Source organism: Setaria viridis, chromosome 8 (genome assembly GCF_005286985.2).
Source record: "Setaria viridis chromosome 8, Setaria_viridis_v4.0, whole genome shotgun sequence".
In the NCBI taxonomy this organism is placed as follows: domain Eukaryota; kingdom Viridiplantae; phylum Streptophyta; class Magnoliopsida; order Poales; family Poaceae; genus Setaria; species Setaria viridis.
The window spans coordinates 41,236,575-41,264,205 of NC_048270.2; the positions used below are offsets into that span (position 1 = coordinate 41,236,575).

The following is a 27,631-nucleotide window of genomic DNA, read 5'->3' on the forward strand; positions in this document are numbered from 1 at the left end:
TTCCAAGGGCACCCTGCCAGAATATGCCTGTGTGCAAGTTATTACGGTGTTGGATGAGTCGTGCGAGATAGATATCCCTACTGATTAGAGGATCGATATTCTCAGTGATGCGATTATCCAGTACATCCTATGGCATCACTGAGATATTATTTTTAATGCACCACAAAATCCCCATGGTCGAGCTAAGAACTACAACCCCTTCCAGAAACAAATATTGACGTTGAGCGACCAATGCTGTCACCTGTGCCAGTAACTAACAATGAGGATGAGCGGCCAACGCTGTCACCTATTCTAGAAGCTGATAATGAGGAGGTTTGGCCAAAACCAAAGGTAGGCGATGAACCACTATCGCTAGCATCTCCACCTCCCAAGAGGCCAGCGGTACCATGGTCAGAACATATGAAATTAGCAAGCCACAACACATGTTGAAAATGGAAAGATAAAAGCACAAATAGATGTAGTAGAAATACAAGTGGAGAAAGATGCTATCAAAGCGAAAGCCCACAGAGAAGAAATGCACAAAGTGTCCATCTACATTAGTCGTGTGCTGCGGAAAAGGGCTACCAAGGATTAAATCATGACTTCTTACGGTTTTGAGTAAGATCATTTTATTTGCTATATATACTAGGTGCTACTTAACGTTGTCTAACATACAAATTATTCCGCTGCTTGAAAACTCTGCAAACTCATGTTTGAATTTCTAACCCTATGATGTAATAATAATTCGATGCACTTGTTTAATTTGGATGAACTGTTGTAATCTCTGGAATCACTCACCATTGTGTGAGTTTGCTTTCTTGATCCTGTTATGTGGTTTTATCGGAAAGAATCCGACGGACGACCGAGTTGACTCGCTTAAAGTACATGATCGCGTATTAGACAACTTAAGTGTGCTTTAGTTGGGTTAATTTGGACAGTTCCGCCACAGAAGGACAACAATGTATAATAGGTTGGACGTATCCGTTCGGAATCTTCACACCATATGTACAATACCCGTAGCTAGACTACAGGAACTACGTACCAAGCCAACAATCACGGCTCTAGCTGGCTAGAATTTATAGTTAATAATGTTCTAAGTGCCGAACAAAGCATGCCGCTGCCACCACTACCACAAGTAGCTGCCTGCTTGTCGTCCACCACCACCGCAGATTCTTCTCTTGCCATGTACTCAGCAAAGGAGCGGACCACATCGTGCATCTCCGGTTCTCCAGTTGCTCAGGCAGCATGAAGGACTTGTCAAAACAGATTCCACTCACGCTCTCGGCATACAGATATTTGACAATAGGATGCCCGTCTGCGTCTGTGCCAGCCTGGTCAAACGAAAGCTTTCCTCCCTGTCGATGGCACAAATATTTGACGTATCATGGACATTACTGTGGATACAGACAAGGAATAGGAGTACAAACAACAACAGTTGGGAATACAGAATCAACTTTCGGCATAGAGAAAGAATAATGCGAACGAATTACCTGAACACATAGGCTATCTTCCCATCAAGACGTGCAGTCTTCAATCTTCATCTGAATATTCATGCGACGCTGCATCTGAATCTTCGATGTAGTTGATGTCATGCTTGGTGATATGGCTGATCTTCTCACACTCGGAGGAGCTACCTGAAATAATGGAATCATGCAGCTCCCTGCTGCAAGTCAACTTGAGAAACCTTGGATTCACACATGGTAGGTATCCTGGAAATCTCTACATGGTGCCGTCGTCGTTCAGCTCTGTGCTGTCATGTCATGGGACACCTTGCAACACCCTCCAGTTTCGGGCAACGGAAGATCCTAACATGGTGCAGTGATTGATCCTAATCGTAGTACAAGCAACAGTTGGTTTCTATCCAGCTGTTTTCAATGTATCTAATATCGAGTTTTTCGATATGGCTGATCTTGCTCCACTCGGAGCTACCTGAGGATAGGGATTCATATAGCTTCTTGCTGCAACCTAGGTCGAGAAACCTTGGGTGTACAGCTTGCAGAAATCCGGGAAGTGTCGCCATGGTGTCGTCACGCAGCCACATGTTGTCGAGTACAGGGACACCTTGCAACACCTCCAGCTTCGGGCAACCCACGATCCTAATCCTGTGCAACCTGGAGAGGCCGGTAATCCTCTTGAGCCTGGGGCAGTCGAACACGTCAAGTTTCACAACAGAAGGGAAGTTCTCCACAGATGCCAGGTTGCTTAGCGAACCAAGTGCCAGCTTTCTTAGAGCATGCCTCTTGTTGTTGGCAAGCCCCGGTGGTAAAAAGCTCAGCTTGCATTTTATGATCTGCAGAAACTCGAGAGCGTGCATGGCCATGGTGCCTCCAGTCACATTCACAGTCTGCTCCTCCCAGTCCCACTCCTCCCATTCGCACAAGCCATTGAGAACAAGATTTGTCAGATTAGGAAAAGCTGCTGATGTAGATGCAGTGACGCCTCCATCCAAAGTCGACGAAGAGTATGATGCCTGGAATTCGGACCCGATGCTGTTGATGGCTGGTGCATCTACAATTTCCAACCATTTCAGACTAGGGAGCCGACACAAACCGTCAGGGAGTTTGGTGCACCAAGGCAGGTCCTGCAGCTTCAAAATGCTCAAGCTCTTAAAGGCACATGCTTCCACTACCATCATCCAATTTGGTAGCGTGCGACCAAAGTATCCTTGAATATGTAAATTGTGAATGCGGGGTGGTGGGCAGAGCTTCTCCAGTACCTCTTCCACTACTTGCTTCTGCTGCTGCTGCTTCTCGATCTCATCCCTCAATTCCATACATCCACTGCTACTCCAATGTAATTCCAAGTACTCAAGGTGCTCCTTGCTGCTAATCCTGGCCGTTTCAGCTAATGTGGTGGCAGATACATTCTCGAGACCATGTAAAGTAAGATGCCTAAGCTTAGAAAGAGGCCCTATCTCTTCCAAGCTGCACCAGCCCCCATCCATGTCCATGTGTACCCGAAACCCATGAAGTGTCCTTAGATTTCTTAACCCACCAAACTCCTTGGGTATTACCACATTCAAACCATACATATCAAGAGTTCTGAGATGCACTAGTTGTATAATGGTTCTAGGAAGATTCTCTAAATGTACAGAACGATCAAGCACAATATGTTGTAGGAACTTCATATTGTCAATGTCGTCTGGCAGCCTAGATATATTTGTTTCGTCTAATCCCAAGTATCTTAGGTGCCTCAACTGACATAGGGAACCAACCAACCTATCATAATCTCCACCATGTATATACAATACCCTCAGCATGGAGAAACTATTCAACGAATCAACCAGCTCAAAGTCGGTCTTGGACATTATTATAACTAATGTTCTTACTGACTCTTTTTGTTGTACAGCAGCCAATCCAGGTACCGAAGTGGTTGGTCCTATGGACAAGCGACGAACAGGACTATCATTACTACCACTGGCAACTTGCAAGTCCTGCACCACAAGCAACTCTTCTCTTGCCATAAATTCAGCAAAGTCGCGCACCACATCATGCATTGTGCAAATGTATGGAGTTAAAGGATGTTGCGCTTCTATAAGATTCCTAGTGATTAACTCCTGGTAGTACTCGGTTGCTATTTCTTCCGGTTGGTCATCATGTGAACTACTTCTGTCCACCTGAGGTTGGATGAATCCCTCACTAATCCACATGGGAATAACATTACGGAACAAAATAAATGTACCTTTTGGGAAAAGTGAACAGTAAAGGAAGCACTGCTTCTGTTCGGAAGACAGATCCTCATAACTCAAATAGATTCGGCTGTCCAGCTCCTTGGGCAATCCAGATACTGACCATGCATGATGGTTCAAAACAGCCTCCCACTCACGCTCACTTTTGGACCTCATGCTTAGAAATCCTCCCATCACTTTGACAGCAAGCGGTAAGCCATCACACTTTCTAACAATTTTCATCCCGACATCTCTTAGGTAATCAGTTCCAACTACCTGTCAACAATGCAGACAAATGAATTCCGTGCTTGTGTGAGTGCATTTTTATTTAAATTAACATGAAGTTTAATTGCAAGATCCCATAGTTACTTTTTTAATTAACAACTAATATGAATTTTTTTCACTCTCTACTCAGGAAGAATATGCTAAGGTTCTATTTGGCCTGAGGCAAGGTTGCATTCAAAAAACCCTCAACGGAGCTAATTTATGAGAGGTTGACACAAATGCGGAGTCTTTTAAAGCCTGACACGGACAAAGATTAGCTAATCGCAGTGAGAAGGACCGCAAAGCACTCTAGCCATGTTTGACAGATATCATCAACATTGCCTTTGATGTAAAGCATTCCCCAACGACCAAGAAAGCTACAGGAAGCATGGCCGTTACAAGAAGAACCTTAAAAGAAAATATGAGAGGAATCGCCAAGCAGGAGTTCTTATATTTCTTGGCCAACCATCACAGAACATTGATGGTTGATCCGACACTATCCGAGGAGCAACGACAGGTTGAACCAACCATGCTGCTTTTCTAGAAAGGATTTGTTGCTTCAAGCAGTGCCGGCTCCACTGCAAACCTTAGGTATCCCATTGACGACATACAAGTGGGTACACCATGCACGTTGTTTATACCTTACGAAAGCAAACAAAATAAGTTTCAAGATTTCGCAACCGCCATAGTAGTAACAGGTCACGTGTTTCCAAGGGCACCTCGCCAGAATATGCTTGTGTGCAACTTATTACGGTGTTAGATGAGTAGTGCGAGATAGATATCCCTACTGATGAGGGGATCGAGATTCTCAGTGATGCGATGATCCAATACATCATATGGCCTCATCGAGATATTATTTTGAATGCACCACCAAAATCTCCATGGTCGAGCCAAGAACTACAATCCCTTCCAGAAGCAAATATTGACATTGAGCGACCAATGCAATCACCTGTGCCAGTAACTAACAATGAGAATGAGCGGCCAATGTTGTCACCTATTCTAGAAGCTGATAATGAGGATGATGGGCCAAAACCAGCGTTAGGTGATGAGTGGGTAGAGGATTTAGGATGTAATGATCCAACACCACTATTTGTAGCATCTCCGTCTCCCAGGACGCTAGCGGTACCATGGTCAAAACATATGAAATTAGCAAGCCACAACACATGCTGAAAATGGAAAGATAAAAGCACAAATAGATGTAGTAGAAATACAAGTGGAGAAAGATGCTATCAAAGCGAAAGCCCACATAGAAGAAATGCACAATGTGTCCATCTACATTAGTCATGTGATGCGGAAAAGGGCTACCAAGCATTAAATCATGGCTTCTTACAGTTTTGAGTAAATTCATTTTATTTGCTATATATACTAGATGCTAGTTAACGTTGTCTAACATACAAATTATATTAATATAATACAGTAACCATTGAATTTGCATCATTATTATGCCAAAGCTAGAAGGAGCAATGGTCCTTGACTTTAGCCAGCTATGATAGAGATAGATACAAGGGTTTCATAGGCATTATACAAATAAGACACCATGGATGTTGACATTCTACATACCTAAATTTGTTTTACTAACTTTTGTCCTTATATCTTAAAGTGCGTACTATCTTAACATACAAAGAGGGAGCACCACAATCCAAATAGGCCAAAAGCTATGAAAATAATATATCATAAATACCTAGGAATGTAAACACTTTGTTTTTTCATATTTTAGCACTTGTCATGAATAATAATAACTCATTGCTACATCATTTTTATATATGTTTGCAGTGGCACAAGCAACCTCCCGGCTCTGTGCTATGTGGATATTATGTTTGTGAGTTTCTTAGAATCAATGGGAGCTATCAGAAGAATCATGAAGACGTAAGTCTCATATACATACTGCTATGTACTGACTACATAATTATCTATGACAAATGTAATGATAATACATCTTAATCTTCATTTATTGTTTAATTGCAGATGCCTACCATCAAGGGTAGAAGAACCAAGCTCGAAGACAAAGGCCTAGACAACATTTGTATGGATATGGTAAGGAAAAAGGAGCCTTCTTGGATCCTGTTGGTGTGCTAATAACAGACGAGTGCACACCTCTTCATAGTTGCGCATAGTAGTTTAATTAGTATGGAAAAGAACAATAGGAATAATTCATATTTCTTTAATATTAATACTATTATGTATGGTAGAATTTTTAATAATGTGAATTATATATTATTCATGTTTGTTGTGTCATGTTATTTGGTTGGAGATACACATTTCAATTTGGTGGATCAAAACTGGCAGGAAATAAATATTAAATAATTCATGGGAAATAAGTAATAAAAGATTGCAAAAATTTGATTTTCCTGATGAGCATCATAACTGTAAGGAAGATGGCCCTAGCCTATAGTGATTTTGGTGATTAATGACAACATAGTTATTGCGATTAATGTGTTTGCAAGATGTACCTTTGTAGATGTTTTATAAGTCTCAAGGATGAATTACAAAGCCATCAAAATGAGAAGAAAAGGAAAGACTTAGAAGAATTATATGCCATCCAACTGACGGTAATGAAGCAAAGACACGCAAAGTCTTGAAGCAAATCCTACTAAAATTCTGCATCGACACAACTTACCGATTCATACGGTGATGATTGGAAAGGTCACAGTTGGTGACAAGAGGAACAACAGTAGGGCCAAGCACATGCAGTGTGCACATCAACCCATTCAATGGACATAGCTAGTTGATCACCACCGAATGAGTCGGTGTGATCGCTCTGCATCAGCTCAATTTTGGCTCTGGATGTTTTTGATACATCCACCAATTCATATGGCGGTAAGAGTAGTAGGTATCAAATCAGTCAGTGAACGAAGGCAACAGGTCAGATGTATCACTGAATGATAAAGTGGCACCGAATTATTCAGTGACCATCGGGCCCGAGTGTCGGTAGCACAACAGCTACCTAAAACAGCACCACCGATTCATATAGTTGTGCACATCTAGGAGCATCGAATCAGTCAGTGATCACAAATTCTGTGGTCGTTGGGGCAACGGCTAGTTCTTGGAGTTGGTGATATAAGTACCCCATTGTCCGGCCATTTCATTTGGGTTAGAGCTTGCAGAAGCTATAGGCTTGGTTTCCACGTATACACAAGTACTCTATATATCCAGTAAAAGTGCTAAAGAGAATATTAGTACCGGATGGAGGTTCCACCCCGTACTAATGGGTTACCTTTAGTACCGGTACTAAAGGGGGTCACGGGGGGCTAGTAGAGAACTGGCTATTAAACCCGGTACTAATGCTCACATTAGCACCGGGTCAGAAACCAACCGGTGCTAAAGGCTATGACCAATGCTCAGTTTTCTAGTACCCATAAATTACGCACAAGCAAATCCTTGTGTGTGACGGTGTGTGGTGTGCATGCATGGTGCGTGTGTCCTTTTATAATAAGAAAAGAATATCAAACTCCAGATTATCAGTAAGAAGGATTTAAGTGTATTTAAGTGCCCAGACCAAAGTACGTGGGGTACTACTGAATTAGTAAAATAATATGTTTAACTGACTGTTCACTTAATTGCAAAGAACAAAAAATTTGGCCTGTGTATACTAACCTGATTAGGAGATGGCGGCAGCTGTTTGGTGAGCAGGGACCAAGCGTCCTCTTCATTCAGTGGGCTGACATGGTGTTGGTAGAAGGAGGCTACCATCCGTTGGGCCAGGTTTTCGAATCTTGTAGTGATTAGGACCCAGTTCCCCTGTTGTTTCTGGCTTGCATTTCTTATTGGGACACTAAGAACATGACTCCATGCTTGGTCACTCCACACATCGTCCATGACGAGGAGAAACCTGCCCGTGGACAAGGTGTTGGTGAGGGTCCGCGTGAGGAGCGTCTTGTCTTGCGTCCCTCCATGGACTCCACCAGCATGCTCGATTGCTGTCTTGAGCAGCTCAATCTCGTCGAAGTGTTGGGTGATGCTGAGCCATACCTTCACTTTGAAGTGCTCTTGGATGGTTACCTTCTTGAAGATCTTCTGGGCGAGGGTGGTCTTTCCCATGCCACCTGTACCCACGATGGACACCACCTTGATATCGTGGAGGCCACCGGTGATAAGTAACTGTGCAAGCTCTCTTGTATCCTGCTCGATCTTCTCCCCAACAATGGCCGACTCATCAAACTCAGACGTCATCTTCTGCATTGACCTTTCAGCATCAGTTAGCTTCCTTGGCTTTGGGTTGGAACCGAGGTTGATACTGAACTTGAACCTGTCTGCCTCTTTGTGGATGCCATCTAGCCGCTGGTTCAGCTCCTTGATGCGGCTGCCTATCTTGTGGGCGAACACGGGATTCCGCAGGCAGAAGAGCAACGGCTGGAAGCAACCCGCTGACACCTTCTTCACACTGCTTCCGTCTTCAGTAGACCCCCTCCGCTTGTCGGCCTCGAGTTGGCACTCGTCTATGATGTCGGTGGCGTCGTACATGGCGTCCTTGAGCTTCCTCACCCATCTCTGCACACTCTGGTCAGTGATGCGCCTCCTCTCTGCATCCGCGACGAAGGCTTTGATGCCTTCCATGTTGTCCTCCAGCTTCTTGATCTCGCCGGAGACGCCCAGCAGCATGGACACCTCTTCTTGCGCCATGTCAGCGATCAGCTTCTGCACGTAGGGTGCCATGGCATCCAGGAAGGCTGCCATGGCTCTGGAGTACGATGTAGTAGACAATACATGATCACGTACGCGCGTTTTAATAACTGGAGTTCATATGAGTAAAATAAACTAGCATTCCTACTCAGCAGAGCAGTCCTATCTTGGGCGGAACAACAAACTATGCATGTTAGAATTAATAAGGAGAGTAGAGTTCACCTGAATTCCCGGGGCGCAACTGCTTGGGCTCTTTGCCTTTGTTGCTTGAGGTCTTTGCCTCTGGTACCTTGGCCTCTTTGTTCTTTATAAGGTTAGGACGACGGTGCAAGTCGTTAAGTGACTTTTCTTCAGATGCATGCAGTAGTCCTTTTCTTTCTCCTGGCTGTTAGTAGTAAATTTACAGTGTGTTTCCTAGAAACCTATCATGAAGAATTGCTGTTCGAAGGGGACGCTCCACCCTTCTGCATGCATGGCGTGCCCATGCCGCCAGCTGCTCGCTCATCTGTCCACTAATATTCCGATGCATGCATCATCTGTCCACTATTTTGTTCCCGAGGATTTGCACCCACTAATTTCATAGATATTTTACACGAACAAAAACGAGAGGCCCAGCCTCATATTTCTTAGTCAATAATCGTGGGCTTTTCACTGGGCCATTCAACGGCGACGCTCGAGCCTTCCGCAACCTGGTGTATATGATCCACTGGTCCTGGTTGGCACCTAGCCTTCTTCGGAATTGATTGATTGATGGTGAGATCTTTTACGGTACACAATACTAGCATATACTAGTATTCGAAAAGAATTAGTATAAAACATCTGACGGTCAAGATTAATGTATTCTGAAATCTTTACCTGTAGTATGGGTAATATACAAGAGTAGTAATATATCACTTTTTACAATGTAATAACTAAATTGTGTATAATAATGAATAGTTGGATCTTATATATACTGTATACTACTAAGTAGTATTATCTTGATGGCAGACCAACGGAGACTTTCTCCATCAGCGTTGACTCAATAATTCCGGTGCATCAATGCCATGACCATCCGTCCATGTGTCCTCAATATCAGTCATCACCATCCACATATGGATGTGGATCGAGCACCAACCAAAGGCAACTAGGCAAGCTTCAATACGTATGACTAGCTAGTAGGCAACTAGGCAATCAGTTGCAAGGCCACAGCCCAGGCGAGAGAGGGTTCCTTCGATTTGCAGGTGCTTTGTTCCTGCTGCCCTGTTCAACTCCTCCCTGGACTTTGCAGCAGCAAGCTTCTAGATACTTGTGGGGTAGTAGTTCTAAATTCCATAGATTTTTTACAGGACCACAAACGAGAGGCCCAACCTCATGTTTTCTTGGTCATTGTTCGTTGTCCTTGGCTGTTCGAAGGAGACGTTCCACCCTTCTGCAGCCAGGTTACTGGTTGGCTCCTAGCTTAGAAATTGATTGATGGCTCAGCTGGAAAGATTCTTTAATTTGTGGTGGAACCTGATTTGTTGCAATATGTTGGAGCCCAAAAGTGGCAGGCTTGAACAGATCTGGTCTGACCTGTTCAGACCGGTCTCCCAACAGATCAGACCGGTTTGAAAAAAGTTCCCAAAATGCAGATTGGACTTCACCATGGTGTAGCTCTTATCGAGATGATCAAAATTCATATATGGAATATTTGATTTGGACTTCGGACGAGAGAGTTATGCCCTCGGGAAGACCAGCACCCTGTGCAAACAGGTCAGACCGGTTTGATCAAAATACTCCAAATAAAGATTGGACTCCACCATTGCGTAGATCTCATCTAGTAGATCAAGATTAATATATATAAAACGTCCGATTTGGAGTTCGGATGAGGAAGATACGATCTTCGCAAGATCTGCACTCGGGCAGATCGGTCAGACCGGTTGCCTAGGCCGGTCTGACCGGTCTGAATCTGTATAATCCGAGTAGGAGTTGTAATTTAGCACGATTTGTATTAGGGTTCGACTCCTGCGTGGGGAAGACCTTCCCTCCCTATAAATATAAAGGGATTCGACCGATTGAGGACATCCAACCCAATCGACAAAAACCAATCTATCTTTTATCGTTTTACCTTTCTTCCTCGTTACCCTACTTTTCTAACCCCATGTGTTGTTCTTCTCCTGTCTCCATGGCATGAGGAGGCGTCCTAGCTGGCCTGCCGAGCCTAGGGCAAACTAAGGTGCGCCTGCCCTGACGGGGTCCCTCCTGGGCGGGCGTTCGTTGGATCCTCGTCGGGCTCCCTAGCGAGACCGGTCTGACCGGCCTACCATACCGGTCTGACCAGCCTACCATACCGGTCTGACCGGCCTCCGCATCGATGCAGCAAGGAGCGTCTTTGCGGGCTGCATGATCGTGCACATTCATGTGTTGGCCCAAAAAAGCGTCAACACAATATTTAATCAACGATATTCTTTCAGTGATATATGATGTGCCTATCGACAGTTTCCTAAAAAGAAAATATGTGAGTGCCTTGGTGGGAAGCAAAAACCTGGTTCGCTTTGCGTCAGAAATATTGTCGTTACATTGTTGTAACTGTCTCGCGTAATTTGAATATATAGTCGAATGTTAATGAAATTGATTACTGTGGTGCACTTACGTACAAGTCATTAAACACTAGTAGAGAATTGGCCTTTAGTCCCGGTTGGTAGGGTGCATATCTTCCGAAAATCCATCCGGGATAAACCAACCGGGACAAAAGGGGGGGTCTTTAGTCTCGGGTAGACCCCCCCTTTTGTCCCGGTTGGTAAAAGCAACCGGGAGTAAAGGGCGCCCCTTTAGTCCCGGTTGGGTTTCCCAACCGGGAGTAAGGGGTTACCCTTTAGTCCCGGCTGGATTCCAACCGGGACTAAATGGCGCCCTGCATGGCACCTGCCTGGCGCCTGAATTTTTCATGCATGCATCACGTACGTAGTACCGCGGCCCTTTTGTTAACCTTTAGTAGTTGAGATTTTTTAAGAATGAAATTAACTAGTATTTAAACGAATGGGATTTGTAATTATACAATTACTATATATATACACAATTCTTATACACAATTCAACTAGTACAAATCGATCATAATTAGCGCGTATTATATATACAAATAAATCAAAGTATCTATCTACAATCTTCCCGTCGAGGTGTTGCTGATCGGAGTGTCTAATTGTCATCCATCCTAATAAAATTCTCCTTTTAGATCTACCACCTCGTCCATTAGGAATCCAATGAGACCTTCACATATTGCCGCTACTCTTTCTTCCTTCAAGAGTCCTTGTTGAATATTTAACATCTATAATTTGGAAATTTATGAATGTTACACGAACAAATACATATAAGGAGCTAGAAAATAATTAACTAGTAATAGTTTTATTTTACGTACTTTAAAATTGTGCGGCGTCATCTTTAGTCCCTTGGGTCCCATAAAACTGTGCATGTGCTCACAGATGTAGTAGCCACATAGATTATTCCCGGGTTCCTGTCTTAAGCACTTCAGTGCGGAAAAAAATAAGTTATGAAATATTCTTGTTATACAATGTAATAAATGTGCAGACTTCATACGTACCGGGAAGTCTGTGTTCCATGTAAGTTTTTCTTTGAATGGACCTTTGTGTGTCCTTATGAATTTTTTCCATGCGCTGCGGATTAGAATAATGAATGATATAGTGTAACAGGGATAAAATTTAGGAAACAAACTTTTGCATAGAGATAAAGGTCCAGAATTATTACAAGCCTAGCATGTCTTGCATTTCTTGGTACTCCACCGGATCTTTCCTCAACGAATCGAAGACAGTGACGTGGCTTCTTTCAGGCTCAATTATAATAAGGATCCAGTGGAAGCTGCGTGCGTAAAATGTTCATGCATATTAGAGCTAACTAACATGTAGAGATAAGGAAAAAGACATCGAAAGTATACGGTATACACACACTTACTTGAAGTTGTATGGAAGTAGTATGAAATCCTTGAATGTTTGTTTGTCTAGGAAATTGTATACTTCCACCAAGGTTTTTTCCGGCGCTAATTGTATCTGTTGTTGGTTAACTACAGATGGATCCATGAAGCCTATATGTAGGTACGCCTCTCGGCGGCATGTCTGAATTAGCATCCTATATGAAATGGAAGACGAAGTTAGTATGGTGACGCACGCTAAAATTTACATGTAGAGATAAACGGACACTTACAGAACCCAAGCGCTGATCAGAGAGACGTCCAGGGCATCATAATGGTACACTTCGTATATATCCTTGAAGTCTAGCCACAGCACTTTCTCGCCTTCGCCGTGAAAATCTATCGGTTTTACCTTCAGGCCGAGCATCTCCTTCGAGTCGGCGGATGCCATCATGTACCATTGATGGAATGCGTACATCTTTGTTGATAGCTTCCATACCAATGAAGGCTTTACTAGAGGTTTGCCTAGCTCATAAGGCCATCTCGGCTCAGGGGGCGGTGGAGTTGGCGTCTCAACTTGCCCTAGGCATTCATCAAGTCCCAGACCTGTTTCTTGCATGAACTTCAATACTTCTGCTTGTTGATGCAAGGGCATTGCTTTTACCCGTTGAGCGTCTTTTTTTGATAAATGGCTGAGGTCGGGGACAGCACCGCTGGAAGATGACTTTCCTTTCCTTTTATCCTTTTCATCAGCCTTTACTAAAGCCCGTTCATATTTTGATAAGAGTGGTATCCTTTTCTTGGATCCTTCTTCCATCCTGATAAAAAAGTTTAAATCTCTTCGATTTACTGGCGGTGGCTCCATCTCCCTTGCTTTTTTTCTTTGGCTTGTTTCTTGAACCACTCACTGGCTTCTCGTTGGATTTCTGCCCACTGTTCAGCATGAGACATTGCCTCCCAGCGTTCCTTACGAGTCACTTCAGGCTCCTTTGTTTTCTTCTTTCTCTGTCTTTGCTTGGGAGGCGGTGCTCGTGACTTCTTTAGTGCTGGTGCAGGTTCCTTCATGGGGGCCGCTCTTGGTGCCGGCGACGGTGATCGGGGAGGGGTGTTGTTATTATCGTCGTCGCTCCCACCACCAGGATGTGGTGGAGATGGAGACCTTGATATAGATGGAAGGGACGGTCCTGGAGCAGATTGTGCAGGAGATGACGGTCTCGAGCTATGAGGAGAAGGTCGCTGCTGGGGATCTACGGGGAGCGGTCTTGAGCTTTGAGGAGATGGCTCCGTGCCGGGAATAATGATCCCATGAAGCGCATCTGCCAGTGTCTTTTCCCCGTCGCCTCCCGGGAGGTTGAGCTCTAGACCTTCATATTGGGTATCAACTATTTGCTCTACGCGGACGCTGGCGTAGCCAGGTGGAATCTCCATGCCATGATTGTTCTGCCCCGCCAGGGTTGCTAACGCACTCTCGTACGCTACCTGTACATATAGCAGAAGTAAACAAGTTAAACTCTGATCTCGAGGCGTGGATCAATTGACAAGATTGCATAAATATTATATATAAGTATACCTTAATAGTGAGGTTCCCGACCGGTGCATGCAGCTCACATGTGGTGCGTTGCGTGATGGCATCCACGGGGAACCGTTGCTCCTCCACGGGTAACCTGGGCGTCTGCGCATAGGGGACCCCTGTAGAAGCACAACTGCTCAAGAGACGTTGAGAAGGGCTGGCGTTGTTAGGATTCGGCAATGCTCCATATTGGGCCAACTCCGCAACTGCGTGGGCCACTCGACGATTGATTTCCTCCATCATTCTTTGTTCATGTGCCTGCACTTTGGATTCTAGCATCTGCCGCCAGCTCTCCTCGATCTGTTCCTTTCTTCGCTTCCGGCTTCTGTACGAGGTGTTGTCGCCTCGAAAATCAAACTTCCACGGAATGACCCCGAACCCTCGGCAACGTCCTGGGTGCTCCGGATTACCGAGGGCCAATGTGAGCTCATCATTTTCTCGGTCCACCTTCAACCTCCCAGCCTTAGAATCTTCAATGTTCTTCACAAGATGTTCGGCCTTCTCACATATTGTGTCATTGAAAATCAACGTCCCATCCTCTTGGCTCAGGGAGTCTCCATGAGCGTAGTACTAATTTTTTGATCGTTCGGGCCATTCAATAGTTGCAAGTACGATTCCCCGTTCGATCAGATCTTGTTCCATCTTCCTCCACTTGGGAATTGCTGAGCCATACCCACCTCGCCCCAGATGATGATGGTAGCCTTTCTGACTAGCATTTGTTGTGTTGGTCATGATCTTTTTCACACCGTCTTCACTCCTCTTATATTCAACAAATGCATCCCAGTGGTCCCTCAACTTTGGCCACGCGTTGAAGTCTGGAGTTCGGCCCTTCTTAATGTAGTGGGTATCCAGCATCTTCTTGAATGTCTGGAATTGTGTAGCCATCTTCTTAAGCGTCCACGCTTTCACATCCTTCTCAATATATCCTTCAGGGAATGTGAAATGTCTCTTGACGTCTTCCCACAGCATATTCTTTTCTGTCTCCGGGAGGGCGTACGGATTAGTGCTTCTACCCTTCCATTCTCTGATGCTGATAGGCACGTTGTCCCGGACGATTGCCCCGATCTGACTCACGTACTTCTTTGCTACTTTCTCGGGAGCAACCGGCCTGCCCTCTTCTGTCATTTCCGTGATGACAAGCCTCCCTTCCATCACCTTTGTACGACCTCGGGTCTTCTGCCCTTGCGTCGATCCAGAGGGCTAACAGTTCAAGATTCGTTAATTAGTACGTAGTAGTAATGGTGGCGTGAAACAATACAAGAATCGTTATATATACCTCGCCGGAACCTTCCGCCACGGCAAGGTGTTGCTGGGGCTCTTGCTCTTCATTCCCATCGGCGGACATGTTGAGGAACATGTCCGCCTGGGTGCCCTCTTCATCCGTGTACGATAGTGGAAGGTTGTCGCCACTACCATCACCAGCGATTATCTGCTCCATGATATACCTTGCGGTCTCATCGTCTGCCATTTCAACTATTGATTGAAACATACATGGAATCATACATGACAGTCATAGAAATTGCCTTAGTTATATGTACATAAGGGTATATACATGAAATCATAAAATAACATGAATCCCACAAAGTCCGGAATATTTATACAAATTTCTACAAATTAGTAGTACTTTGTGACGAATTAATCACATGAATTTGTACGAATTTCTAGCAATAACATGAATTTTGTATGAATTTCTAGCAATAACATGAATTTGTACGAATTTCTAGCAATAACATGAATTTTTACGATTTTCTAGCAATAACATGAATTTTTACGATTTTCTAGCAATAACATGAATTTTGTACGAGTTTCTAGGAATAACATGAATTTTTACGAATTTCTAGCAATAACATGAATTTGTACAAATTTCTAGCAATAACATGAATTTTGTATGAATTTCTAGCAATAACATGAATTTTTACGAATTTCTAGCAATAACATGAATTTGCGGAGGCTGGGGCGGCGGAACGGCGGAGGCGGGGACGGAGCGAGGTGGCCGCAGCAACGATTAATTTCTACCAAATTTCTACTAATTTGTCCATATTTATTGGAATTTCTAGCAATAACATGAATTTGCGACGGAGGCTGAACGGCGGAGGCGGGGACGGAACCACAGACGGTGCCTAGGTTGGGACGACGGCGGTCAGGGCGGCGGGACGACGGAGGCGGGGACGGAACCACGACGAAACACGATTCATTTCTAACCTAGGCGGAGCGACGAACCTAATTACTACTAATTACTACTAATTTACACTAATTTGATTTTCTAACACATATACAAAAATCTATTGAATTTCTACCTAATTACTACTCCTTTCTATTTATTTTCTAACCGGCTTGCGTCAGCAAGGCGGTACTCCCGGCGCCAATGCCGGCACGGCGGACCTCGCGCGCGGTCGACGGTGGCCGGGGCGACGAGGTGGCCAGGGTGGCGGGACGGCGGCGGCCGGGGCGGCGGGACGGCGGAGGCGACGACGGAGCGAAGGCGCGCGGGACGGCGGGACAGCGACGAGGCGGTGACGAGGGGCGATGAGGGGCGACGAGGCAGCGACGAGGGGCGACGAGGATGGAGGTGGCGACAAGGCCCGCGATGGAGGTAGCCGGCGGCGACGAGGTAGGGGCCGGGCGCGACGGAGGAGGATCAAGGCGGGCCGGGGCGATGGAGGAGGAGGATGTCTGGGCGCAGTCGGGCGGCGGGACGACGACGGCCGGGGTAATGGGGGACGACGGCGGCGGCGGCCGGCGAGGGAGGCGGACGGGCGGCAACGGAGCAGAGCACGCGCGGGACTTGGTGAAAATTTTGCTAAGTGTAACTGGCGTGGGGGTAGAAGGGGCTACAGTGCCTTTTAACCCCCCCCTTATCCCGGTTCGTAATGGCACCCGGGACTAAAGGGCCTTTTGTCCCAGATCCCATCACCAACCGGGATAAAAGGCCTCCCCCTTTTATCCCGGTTGGTGACGGGACCCGGGACAAAAGGGTGCGTCCGCCAGGTGGGGCTAGGAGCCTACCCTTTTATCCCGGGTGCCACCACCAACCGGGATAAAGGGGGGCCTTTTATCCCGGTTGCAGTTGGCAACCGGGATAAAAGGGTACGTCCAGGCGGGAGTCGAAAAGTACCCTTTTATCCCGGTTGCAGTTTGCAGCCGGGATAAAAGGGGGGCCTTTTGTCCCGGTTGCTGTTGCCACACGGGACAAAAGGTCTTTTTCCTAGTTTTCTTCTCTCGCCTGTTTTTTGGAAATGAATTTTATTTATCTTTTCACTGTATTTTAGGATGAAAAACAAAAACCTTCACATATTTTGTACATGCAAAAATATATTTAATTAGCGAGTAAATTGACAATAAGTGTGATTTAGTCATTAATTCTATACCAGTTCATTTAGCCTCTAAAATATTTATTTTACTGCATCGCTGTGATCAAGAAATTATTCAATTAAATAATTTCAATGCGCAGAAAAATCCATGTATGTATGTGGTTAACATTGTTCATGTTTATCTAATAAATCTTCACCTAATAAATTTAAGAACACATGAAATCATACATAGGGTAAATTAAAAATTGTATCAATTAATACACAAAGGTCATGTAAATTTAGCGCATTACAATACAACGTTGTAAAATTTCTTCTTCACGAAAGTTCCTTGATCATGATCGCGGCGTAAGTACGGAGCCTCTTCTTTGGATAGCAGGATGCTTGGATCAACTTCAACGGTGAATGGAGGCATGCCATCAAACTGATCATAATCATCCGATTGGTCTGTTTTATCCTCGACTCCCACGATTTTTCTTTTACCTGGAAGAACTATGTGGCACTTTGGCTCCCATGTCTCTTCTGGATTTCTCTTGGGTTTGCTACACATGTCCTTCACATAGAACACCTGATGCACATCATTGGCAAGTACGAATGGGTCATCACTGTATCCAGTCTTGCTCAGATCTACTATTGTCATTCCGTACTGATCTTTCGTTACGGCAGTTAGCTTCACCCAATTGCAAAGAAAAATAGAGGGATGTACAGCGGTCCGTATTCGAGTTCCCATATCTCATGTATGAAACCATAATACGACTTCTTGATATTATTTCTGTCCATGGCATCTATGCGGACACCACTATTCTGATTCGTGCTTTTCTGGTCCTGGGCTCTCGTGTAAAATGTATAACCATTTATCTCATAGCCTTGGAATTTGACGATTGTGCTAGCAAGTCCCCTGGCTAACCAGGCAAGCTGTGGGTGAATCTCAGAGTTACCCATAAGTTGTTGGCGCAACCAGGAGGGAAAAGTTTCCATGTGATGACGGGTAAGCCAAGCATCGGATTTGGTCGGGTTTTTGGAAACTACCATCTGCCTGTGCTGCTCGATATACGGAGACACAAAGGATGACTATTGTAGAATAGTGTAGTGTGCCTTGTCGAACAAATCAGTATCATTGCTCAAACTTGATTTCCTTCCAAGGGTGCCCATTCCTCGGAGCCTCCCCTCGTGGCGTGAAGTTGGAACCCCAATCGAGTCAATTGAATCAATAAAATCAACACAAAACTCGATCACCTCCTCTGTTCCATATCCCTTGGCGATGCTTCCTTCTGGACGGGCACGATTAAGAACATAGTTTTTTAGGACTGCCATGAACCTCTCGAAAGGCCACATATTGTGCAGGTATACAGGTCCGAGAATACCAATCTCTTTTACTAGGTGAACCAGTAAGTGTGTCATAATATTGAAGAAGGATGGTGGAAATAACAACTCAAAACTGACAAGACATTGCACCACATCGTTCTGTAGCTTTGATAGCTTGGATGGATCGATTGCCTTCTGCGAAATTGCATTGAGAAACACGCATAGCTTTACAAGCGGCAACCGGACATTTTCTGGTAGAACACCCCTCAGTGCAACTGGAAGCAACTGGGTCATCAACATGTGGCAGTCATGAGCCTTGAGATTTGAAAACTTCTTTTGTTTCATATTTATTATTTCCTTTATATTCGAGGAGTACCCAGACGGGACCTTCATACTATTCAAGCATTCAAACATTCTATCCTTCTCTTCCTTGCTGAGAGTGTAACTGGCAGGACGTAAGTAGTGCTGTCCATTATCTCTCTTTTCCGGATGTAGGTCATCTCGTTACCCTATGGCTTTCAGGTCCTGTCGTGCTTCCAATGTATCTTTTGAGGTCCCATAAACACCCATGAAGCCTAGCACGTTCACGCAAAGATTCTTCGTCAGGTGCATCACGTCTATTGCGTTGCAAACCTCTAGGATTTCCCAATAAGGTAGCTCCCAAAATATTGACTTTTTCTTCCACATGGGTGCATGTCCGTTATCGTCGTTCGGAACAGGTTGGCTACCAAGACCCTTTCCAAAGACTACATTTACATCCTTCATCATCTCGAAGACACGCTTTCCATTACGGTGTGAAGGTTTTTTACGATGGTATGGCGCCTCTTTGAAATGCATCCCGCTCTTTCTCAGCTGGTGGTGAGCAGGGAGAAATTGATGATGACCCATATAAACGACCTTCTTACAATGCTTCAAATACATGTTGTCTGTGTCATCTAAACAGTGGGTGCATGCCCGATATCCCTTATTTGTCTGTCCCAAAAGGTTACTCAATGCAGGCCAATCATTGATGGTTACGAACAACAATGCTCGTAGATTAAAGATCTCTTGTCTATCCTCATCCCACACACGTACACCTTCCTTCCAGAGCTGTAAAAGGTCATCAACCGACAGTCTTAGGTACACGTCAATGTCGTTGCCGGGTTGTTTTGGGCCTTGGATAAGCGCCGGCATCATAATGAACTTCCGCTTCATGCACAGCCAAGGAGGAAGGTTGAACATACAAAGGGTCACAGGCCAAGTACTATGGCCACTACTCAACTCACCGAATGGATTGAATCCGTCAGTACTTAAACCAAACCTTATGTTCCTTGCTTCACTTTCAAAGTCCGGGAATGCTCTATCAATTGATCTCCACTGTGCCCCATCTGCGGAGTGTCTTAGCATCTCATCTTCCTTACGGTCTTCTTTGTGCCATCGCATCAACTAGCATTCGCCTTGTTCCTGAACAAGCGCTTCAAGCGTGGTATTATAGGAAAATACCACATCACCTTCGCGGGAACTCTCTTCTTGGGAGACTGCCCCTCGATATCATCAGGATCATCTCACCTAATCTTATACCGCAGGGCTTCGCAGATGGGACAAGCATCCAATTTCTCGTATTCATCACCACGATAGAGGATACAGTCATTAGGGCATGCGTGTATCTTCTGAACATCCCATCCGAGAGGGCAAATAATCTGTTTAGCTTCATATGTTGTGGACGGTAATTCATTATTCTCGGGGGGAATCTTCTTGACAATGTTCAACATCCCCTGAAATGCCTTATTGGACACACCATTTTTTGCCTTCCATTGCACAAATTCTAGTGTCGTACCTAGTTTTTTATGGCCCTGCTGGCAACCTGGGTACAACAATTTTTGGTGATCATCTATCATGCGCTGCAACTTTGCTGCTTCCTTCTCAGTTTCGCAATCTTTGTATGCATTTCGTATCACCTGACCAAGGTCATCAGTAGGGCCATTTTCTGCAAACTCGTCTTCATCAACCTCGCCCATTATAGTACCTGCAAAAGCTTGGCCTGCAACCCAGTCCAGAATATTGTCATCTTCCTCCTCCTCATCGCCATCTTCCATTACGACCCCTAGTTCACCGTGCTTGGTCCAAACCAAATAGTTAGGCATGAAACCGTATTTAAACAAGTGGTTGTGAATAGTCCCCCAGGAATCCTTTGAATACTCCTTCTTGTTATTGCATTGGAAGCATGGACAACATACGAACCCATTCTCTGGCTTGTTCGCTTTGACCACTTTGAGAAAATAATGCAAGCCATCAATAAACACCTTGCTCCGCCTGTCTGCATTATACATCCATTGCCGGTCCATCTGCATCGTATTACGCATGAAAATGGATTACACTTGACAATGGATTACGCATGAAAATTGATTAAAGATCCAAACAACATGGTACAATACAACAACATGAATATCCAAATACACATATTTAAATTAAAGATCCAAACAACATGATACAATACAACAAGCCATCCACTGGTTATTATCTAGGAGGACTTTAAGCATCCTTGGACGGTGAAGACGAAGGTTCCGCTGACCTAGCCTCATCCTTAGGTTTATTTGTGCCGCCTTAAACGGTAGTACTAAGTGGATGTGAAACACCCGGGACTAAGGGTGGAGCATAACGACCACCAAAAGGAGGTTCCTGACCCACAGCAACAACTTCTTCATGACGTTGCTGCAAATAACGAAGCATTGCTTTTTCCAGCGTGCTCTTTTTCTTCGACTTATGCTGAGGGCCAACTATGATTTTCCCCTTGCCAAAATAGGAACCACGATCGCCCCCACCATCGCCACTTCCTCCAGTAGCAGAAGCCATCTATGTACAAAAATTATTACCTTAACACTGCATAAGTTGTTGAACTTTAAGACCGTGATCATCTCGCGAGCATGTCCTCAACTTGGCGGCACCGCACTTCGTCATGAAAGAGGTTCAATTCTACGGAAAAGGGGACACGGTCACGATGTCCGTATCCACTCTTTCTCGTAGAATCGAACCTTCTTCTTGACATACGTTGCTGCTCGGTGGAGAACATCATCGCAGAGATGAACACGGTATGCAAGTTCAACAAGTATGGATTTGAAAAACCATATTGAATTTGATAAGATAAACCGTCTAGACAAGGTAGCATCATTCTTAAACCACTGCAAGAATGCATACTATATATGACACATCAATCTCCCTCACATTCTAACTCAAAATACCTCTCCATTTTCTACTTCATCACATTCTAGCAAATAATCTTTCCATCTCCAAAGCATAAATCAAAGCATAACACGAGAATGAAGTAGCAAACCTTACACAACACTTGTGTTGGCTGAGTGAAATTCCCATGAAAATGAGGGAAAAAACTTCGGGCAGCACCTCCCTTGCTTCGGCACCACCGGAGAGTAGGTGAAGCTCAACTCTCTGTCAATGTGCTGGACTGGCTCGGGCTAGAGGAGGAAGAAAGTCCTCTGTCTTGGTATATAATGGGGATGAGTTTTTATCCCGGTTAAAAACTCCAACCGAGACAAAAAGGAACACCTTTTGTCCCGGTTGAAGGTTTAGTCCCGGTTGGAAGCTCCAACCGGGACAAAAGGGACACCCTTTTATCCCGATTGGAAGCTCCAACCGGGACCCTTTTATCCCGGTTGGAGCCTCCAACCGGGATAAAATGGTGCCGCCACCGACAGCCCGCGACTAGCCGTTGCAACCGGGACTAAAGGGGGCCTTTAGTCCCGGTTGCAATTACCAACCGGGACTAACTCTCCCCTCCATTTTTACCTATCGTGGCGCACCCCCTTTTATCCCGGGCCAACTTTAAACCGGGACAAAAGGGGACGTATCGAAAGCCAATTCTCTACTAGTGAAAACTCGTACTCGACGCCTCTAGCTAAACGTAACCTCATAAACTATTATAAGCCATCGGAGGGCCTCCGATCCCGTCGTCTCCTAACGCGCAGGGCGCTTCGCTGCTGATGAAGAATTATATATGATCCTTCATGCATGTCCACAAGCTTCCTCTTAAGTGGCAGCGACAGCGGAGATAGGGAGTTCTCTGAGAGAAACTAGATGAGAAGGTCAGTGCCTTTTTCTTAGACGAAGGCAGGACAGAATCAGATCTCTGGCGGACTGATCTGTGGATATATTTGTTTTATCTGAGAGAACCATGGACACGTCCAGAGGGCCACAGATGATGCTGCTAAGGCAGAAACTTGGTGGGCAGGAAGCACTGCTGCTGTCAGTGGCCAAGGTGCAGGCAAGCCTCCTTCTGCAGCATGGCAGCAGTGGCAGTGAAACCAGACCCAAGGAGGTGTTCATCATACAGAAATATCAAACCTTGAGTGGTAGGAGATAGGAGTAGCTGCAGCTATCCCAGCTCGCTTAATGCGCCAGTAGTTTCTTGTCCAGAATTCGTCAAGACCTGCCAAAGAAAAGTGTGATCACATTACTCCTTTAACCCAAGTTGCTTGTGTGGTCTGTTCAGAGGCTCTAAATACGGAAAAGTTATATCCACTATCACATAAGACGTAAGATCTTACCCCCAGATGCCTGGGCACTGGTCTTAGCAGGGCAGATTAATACTCCGTCCCTCCCTTTCTTTTTATAGGGAGCCTTAGGATTTGAAAGTCTTCAAAATTAAAGTACCATTAGACTTTTAATTTCTGTTGTAATATATTATCAACTGCAACAAAATCCGTATCCTAATCAAAGATCCGTAGGACATGAATTTATTGATATAACTTTTGTACACTAAACATGTACATTATTTAACTAACTGATGGTAAAAACTTTGCAAGTTTTTTAAAACCTTAATTTGCCCTATAAAAAGAAACAGAGAGGGTACTCAGTATGCCGAGAATGGAATCCACAAGCTGAAGGAGATGAGCTCTAAGGTATTGCCGTAGTGCAACACATGTATGGTATGCAACTTGCTTCTCTGATGCAGTCAAAACTTCAGCAGGCGACTGATCATTCCACTGATTTGTATGAGAGGATCCTAGTCCTCGAGAGTTACCACTAGACCTTCCAGATGCACATCCATATAGGATATCAAGAAGCTTTTGCATCCCATCCCGTGCATCAAATAAATCCAGAACAACTTTGAACACAAAAGCAGTAGCGAAAAAAATGGCAGCACTTTTTCTAGCTAAATCTTCATGCAGATGCTTCAAGGCTCCGAGGGGCCCAAAGCCGAAAGCAGGGACAGACAGTGCGTAACAATGTTTGCAGTTGTGCCTGTCTGCTCGTCAGACGATCCGGCTGTAACACACCTGACAACACTCTGTTTCACAATACGATGCCCGTCTGCGTCTGTGCCTGGTCAAACGAAAGCGTTCCTCCCTGTTGACGGCACAAAATATTTGACGTATCAGTAATTGATGCAACGATGCATGGAGATTACTGTGGATACAGATAAGGAATAGAAGTACAAACAACAGTTGGGAACCTACAATCAACTTTCGGCATAGAGAAAGAATAATGCGAGTTACCTGAACGTATAGGCTATCAACACGTGCAGTCTTCAATCTTCATCTGAAATATTCATATGTAGTTGATGTCATGCTTGGTGATATGTCTGATCTTCTCACACTCGGAGGAGCTACCTGAAATAATGGAATCATGCAGCTCCTTGCTGCAAGTCAACTTGAGAAACCTTGGATTCACACATGCTAGGTATCCTGGAAGTCTCTCTATGGTGCCGTCCTCCGGCTCTATGTTGTCGACTACAGGGACACCTTGAGACACCTTCAGCTTCCGGCAGCGGACGATCCTAATCTTGTGCAACCTGGAGAGGCCGCAAAATCTCTTGAGCTTGGGGCAGTCGACCACGACAAGTTTCACAATAGACGGGAAGTTCTCCACAGATGACAGGTTGCTCAGCTTGTGCAGTCTCAGCTGTCTTAGAGCATGCCTCTTGTTGTTGGCAAGCCCCGGTGGAAAACAGCTCAGCTTGCATTTTATGATCTCCAGATACTCGAGAGCGTGCATGGCCACATCCACAGTCTGCTCCTCCCAGTCCCACTCCTCCCATTCGCACAAGCCTTTCAGAGCAAGATGTGTCAGATTAGGAAAAGCAGATGCCGATGTAGATGCAGTGACGCCTCCACCCACAGGAGGAAGAGGATGATCCCTGGAATTCGGACCCGACGCTCTTGATGGCTGGTGCATCTGCAATGCCCAACGTTTTCAGACTAGGGAGCCGACACAAACCATCAGGGAGTTTGGTGCAGCAAGGCAGGTCCTTCAGAGTAAAAATGCTCAAGCTCTTAAAGGCACATGCTTCCACTACCATCATCCAATTTGGTAGCGTGCGACCAAAGTATCCTTGAATCCCTAAATGGTGAATGCGGGGTGGTGGGCAGAGCTTCTCCAATACCTCTTCCACTACTTGCTGCTGCTGCTGTTGCTTCTCGATCTCATTCCTCAATTCCAAGTGTCTACTGCTACTCCAATATAAGTCCAAGTACTCAAGGTGCTCCTTGCTGCTAATCTTGGCCGTTTCAACCAATGAGCTGGCAGATACATTCTCGAGACCATGTAAAGTAAGCCTCCTAAGCTTAGAAACCAATATCATAAGCCAATTTTAGAAACCAATACCTTTCTGCTTTCCTTAATTATTACATGCAATTTAAGGAAATAAAAATTGTTTGTGCTTTTACATCTGAAGTACACTCAAATTGAGCCATGCAAACTGTAAGTACGTATGGTGCCCCAAGGACCATTTCTAATTATAGACTTTAAATTAAAAATGATCCAATCTTGCTCATTAATTACCAGCTCCGTGACTTTAAAAAATGATACACAGTAAATATATAACTAAATTATCCATCTAATCCCTTTGTCCTGTAATACAAGACATCCGCAAGTGTTCAAAATTTATTCTCAAATACAAGGCATTATTGTAGGTACATTTGGATGATGGCCATTTAATTCTTTCTATATTTAACAAGATAAGGATGACTAATTGATGGATTATTACAAAAATAAGTTCCTTGTTATTTGCAAGTACAATTAACTCAGGATGGAAGGAGTATGTTATAAATAATGTGTTATTTGCAAGTACCATTGACTGAAATACATGCGTCTTTTGCTCCTCATGCTATTGTAACCATACCACTATCACAACATCTGTGTTGGCGGGTGACTAAAGACATCTGCTAGCGCAAATAGGCATTTATGGTGGTAGAAGGTTGTTGCAGGTGCGAAACCCGCCAGTGCAAACCTCTTTTGGCTGCCAACATAAAGCTTTTCTAGCCGTAGTGAATTTTGTTTAGTTATGGCTCCCCCAAATCTATCCACTTTATAATACTTATGACTCTTTAGAATGAATATATAACTATTAAAATTACTAACCCGTGCAGGAGAATGGATTGCTAAATAGTTTTTTTAAATCTTAATAATGATTTCGCCAAAACTATTAATAGATTTATTGAGATGGATGTTTCATGACCACATCGAATTATGTGCACAGACAATGTTCAGGGATTTGGTATTTCATTTTATTTGAACTAGTCGCATTCTAATAGTCCAAATAAAAGATTTTCAAGAGCAGTTGTGTATTCCTCACTTAATGAAATTCTAGTTTGAGAAAAAGCATATAGTGTAATGTGGGTGTGTGGTGGTGGAGGTGTCGGTTTAAGATTTCATTTCACTGTTGGGTAAAGGGCCTTCGGTACCGGTTCCTAACTTCTCTTTAGTACCGGTTGTGCAACTGATATTGCTACTTCGGTACTAAACGTCCCCCAGTACTAAAGGGATATTAAAATAAAAAAATCCCACTGGCACGATTTCATTTATTAGAGTTCAAATTCTAGTAAATCCTTGTGCGTGGTGGTGCGTGCGTCCGTTTATAACAAGAAAAGAATATCAAACTCCAGATTATAGTAAGAAGGATTTAAGTGTATTTACAGTATGTATGTTTAAATGACTGTTCACTTGATTGCAAAGAATAAAAAAATTGCCCTGTGTATACTAATAACCTGATTAGGAGATGGCGGCAGCTGTTTAGTGAGCAGTGACCAAGCGTCCTCTTCATTCAGTGGGCTGACATGGTGTTGGTAGAAGGAGGCTCCCATCTGTTGGGCCATGTCTTCTAATCTTGTAGTGATTAGGACCCAGTTCCCCTGTTGTTTCTGGCTTGCATTTCTTATTGGGACACTAAGAACATGACTCCATGCTTGGTCACTCCACACATCGTCCATGACGAGGAGAAACCTGCCCGTGGACAAGGTGTTGGTGAGGGTCCGCGTGAGGAGCGTCTTGTCTTGTGTCCCTCCATGGACTCCACCAACATGCTCGATTGCTGTCTTGAGCAGCTCAATCTCGTCGAAGTGCTGGGTGATGCTGAGCCATACCTTCACTTTGAAGTGCTCTTGGATGATTACCTCGTTGAAGATCTTCTGGGCAAGGGTGGTCTTTCCCATGCCACCTGTGCCCACGATGGACACCACCTTGATATCGTGGAGGCCACCGGTGATAAGTAACTGTGCAAGCTCTCTTGTATCCTGCTGGATCTTCTCCCCAACAATGGCTGACTCATTGAACTCGGATGTCGTCTTCTGCATAGACCTTTCAGCATCAGTTAGCTTCCTCGGCTCTGGGTTGGAACCGAGGTTGATACTGAACTTGAACCTGTCTGCCTCCTTGTGGATGCCATCCAGCCGCTGGTTCAGCTCCTTGATGCGGCTGCCTATCTTGTGGGCGAACACGGGATTCCGCATGCAGAAGAGCAACGACTGGAAGCAACCCGCTGACACTTTCTTCTTCACACTGCTACCATCTTCAGTGGACCCCCTCCGCTTGTCAGCCTCGAGTTGGCACAGGTCTATGATATCGGTGGCGTCGTACATGGCGTCCTTGAGCTTCCTCACCCATCTCTGCACACTCTGGTCAGTGATGCGCCTCCTCTCGGCGTCCGCGAGGAAAGCTTTGATGCCTTCCATGTTGCCCTCCAGCTTCTCGATCTCGCCGGAGACGCCCAGCAGCATTGACACCTCTTCTTCAGCCATGTCCGTGATGAGCTTCTTCACGTAGGGTAC

The 27,631-nt window shown here is 44.8% G+C and overlaps 1 protein-coding gene across 5 annotated transcripts; it reads right to left on the minus strand.

The window, feature by feature from the left end:
- Positions 1-927: 927 nt before the first annotated feature.
- On the minus strand, positions 928-27,631 carry LOC117866399 (putative disease resistance protein RGA3). Of its 5 annotated transcripts, none has more exons than XR_011898885.1 (4): positions 8,753-8,987; positions 7,505-8,588; positions 1,470-3,922; positions 928-1,334 (listed from the first exon to the last, which is right to left on the minus strand). XR_011898885.1 is itself a non-coding variant. In XM_072295464.1 (4 exons), exons 2-4 carry the CDS (start codon positions 8,582-8,584, stop codon positions 3,582-3,584), a joined length of 1,356 nt encoding a protein of 451 aa, XP_072151565.1. In that variant the 5' UTR covers positions 8,585-8,588; positions 8,753-8,993; the 3' UTR covers positions 3,414-3,581. The 5 variants fall into 5 exon arrangements, 3 of the variants coding, with proteins under 3 accessions (XP_072151564.1, XP_072151565.1, XP_034606490.1); XM_072295464.1 differs by lacking the exon at positions 928-1,334 and having other exon boundaries at positions 3,414-3,595; positions 3,661-3,922; positions 8,753-8,993; XR_011898886.1 differs by lacking the exons at positions 7,505-8,588; positions 8,753-8,987 and adding an exon at positions 26,573-27,631.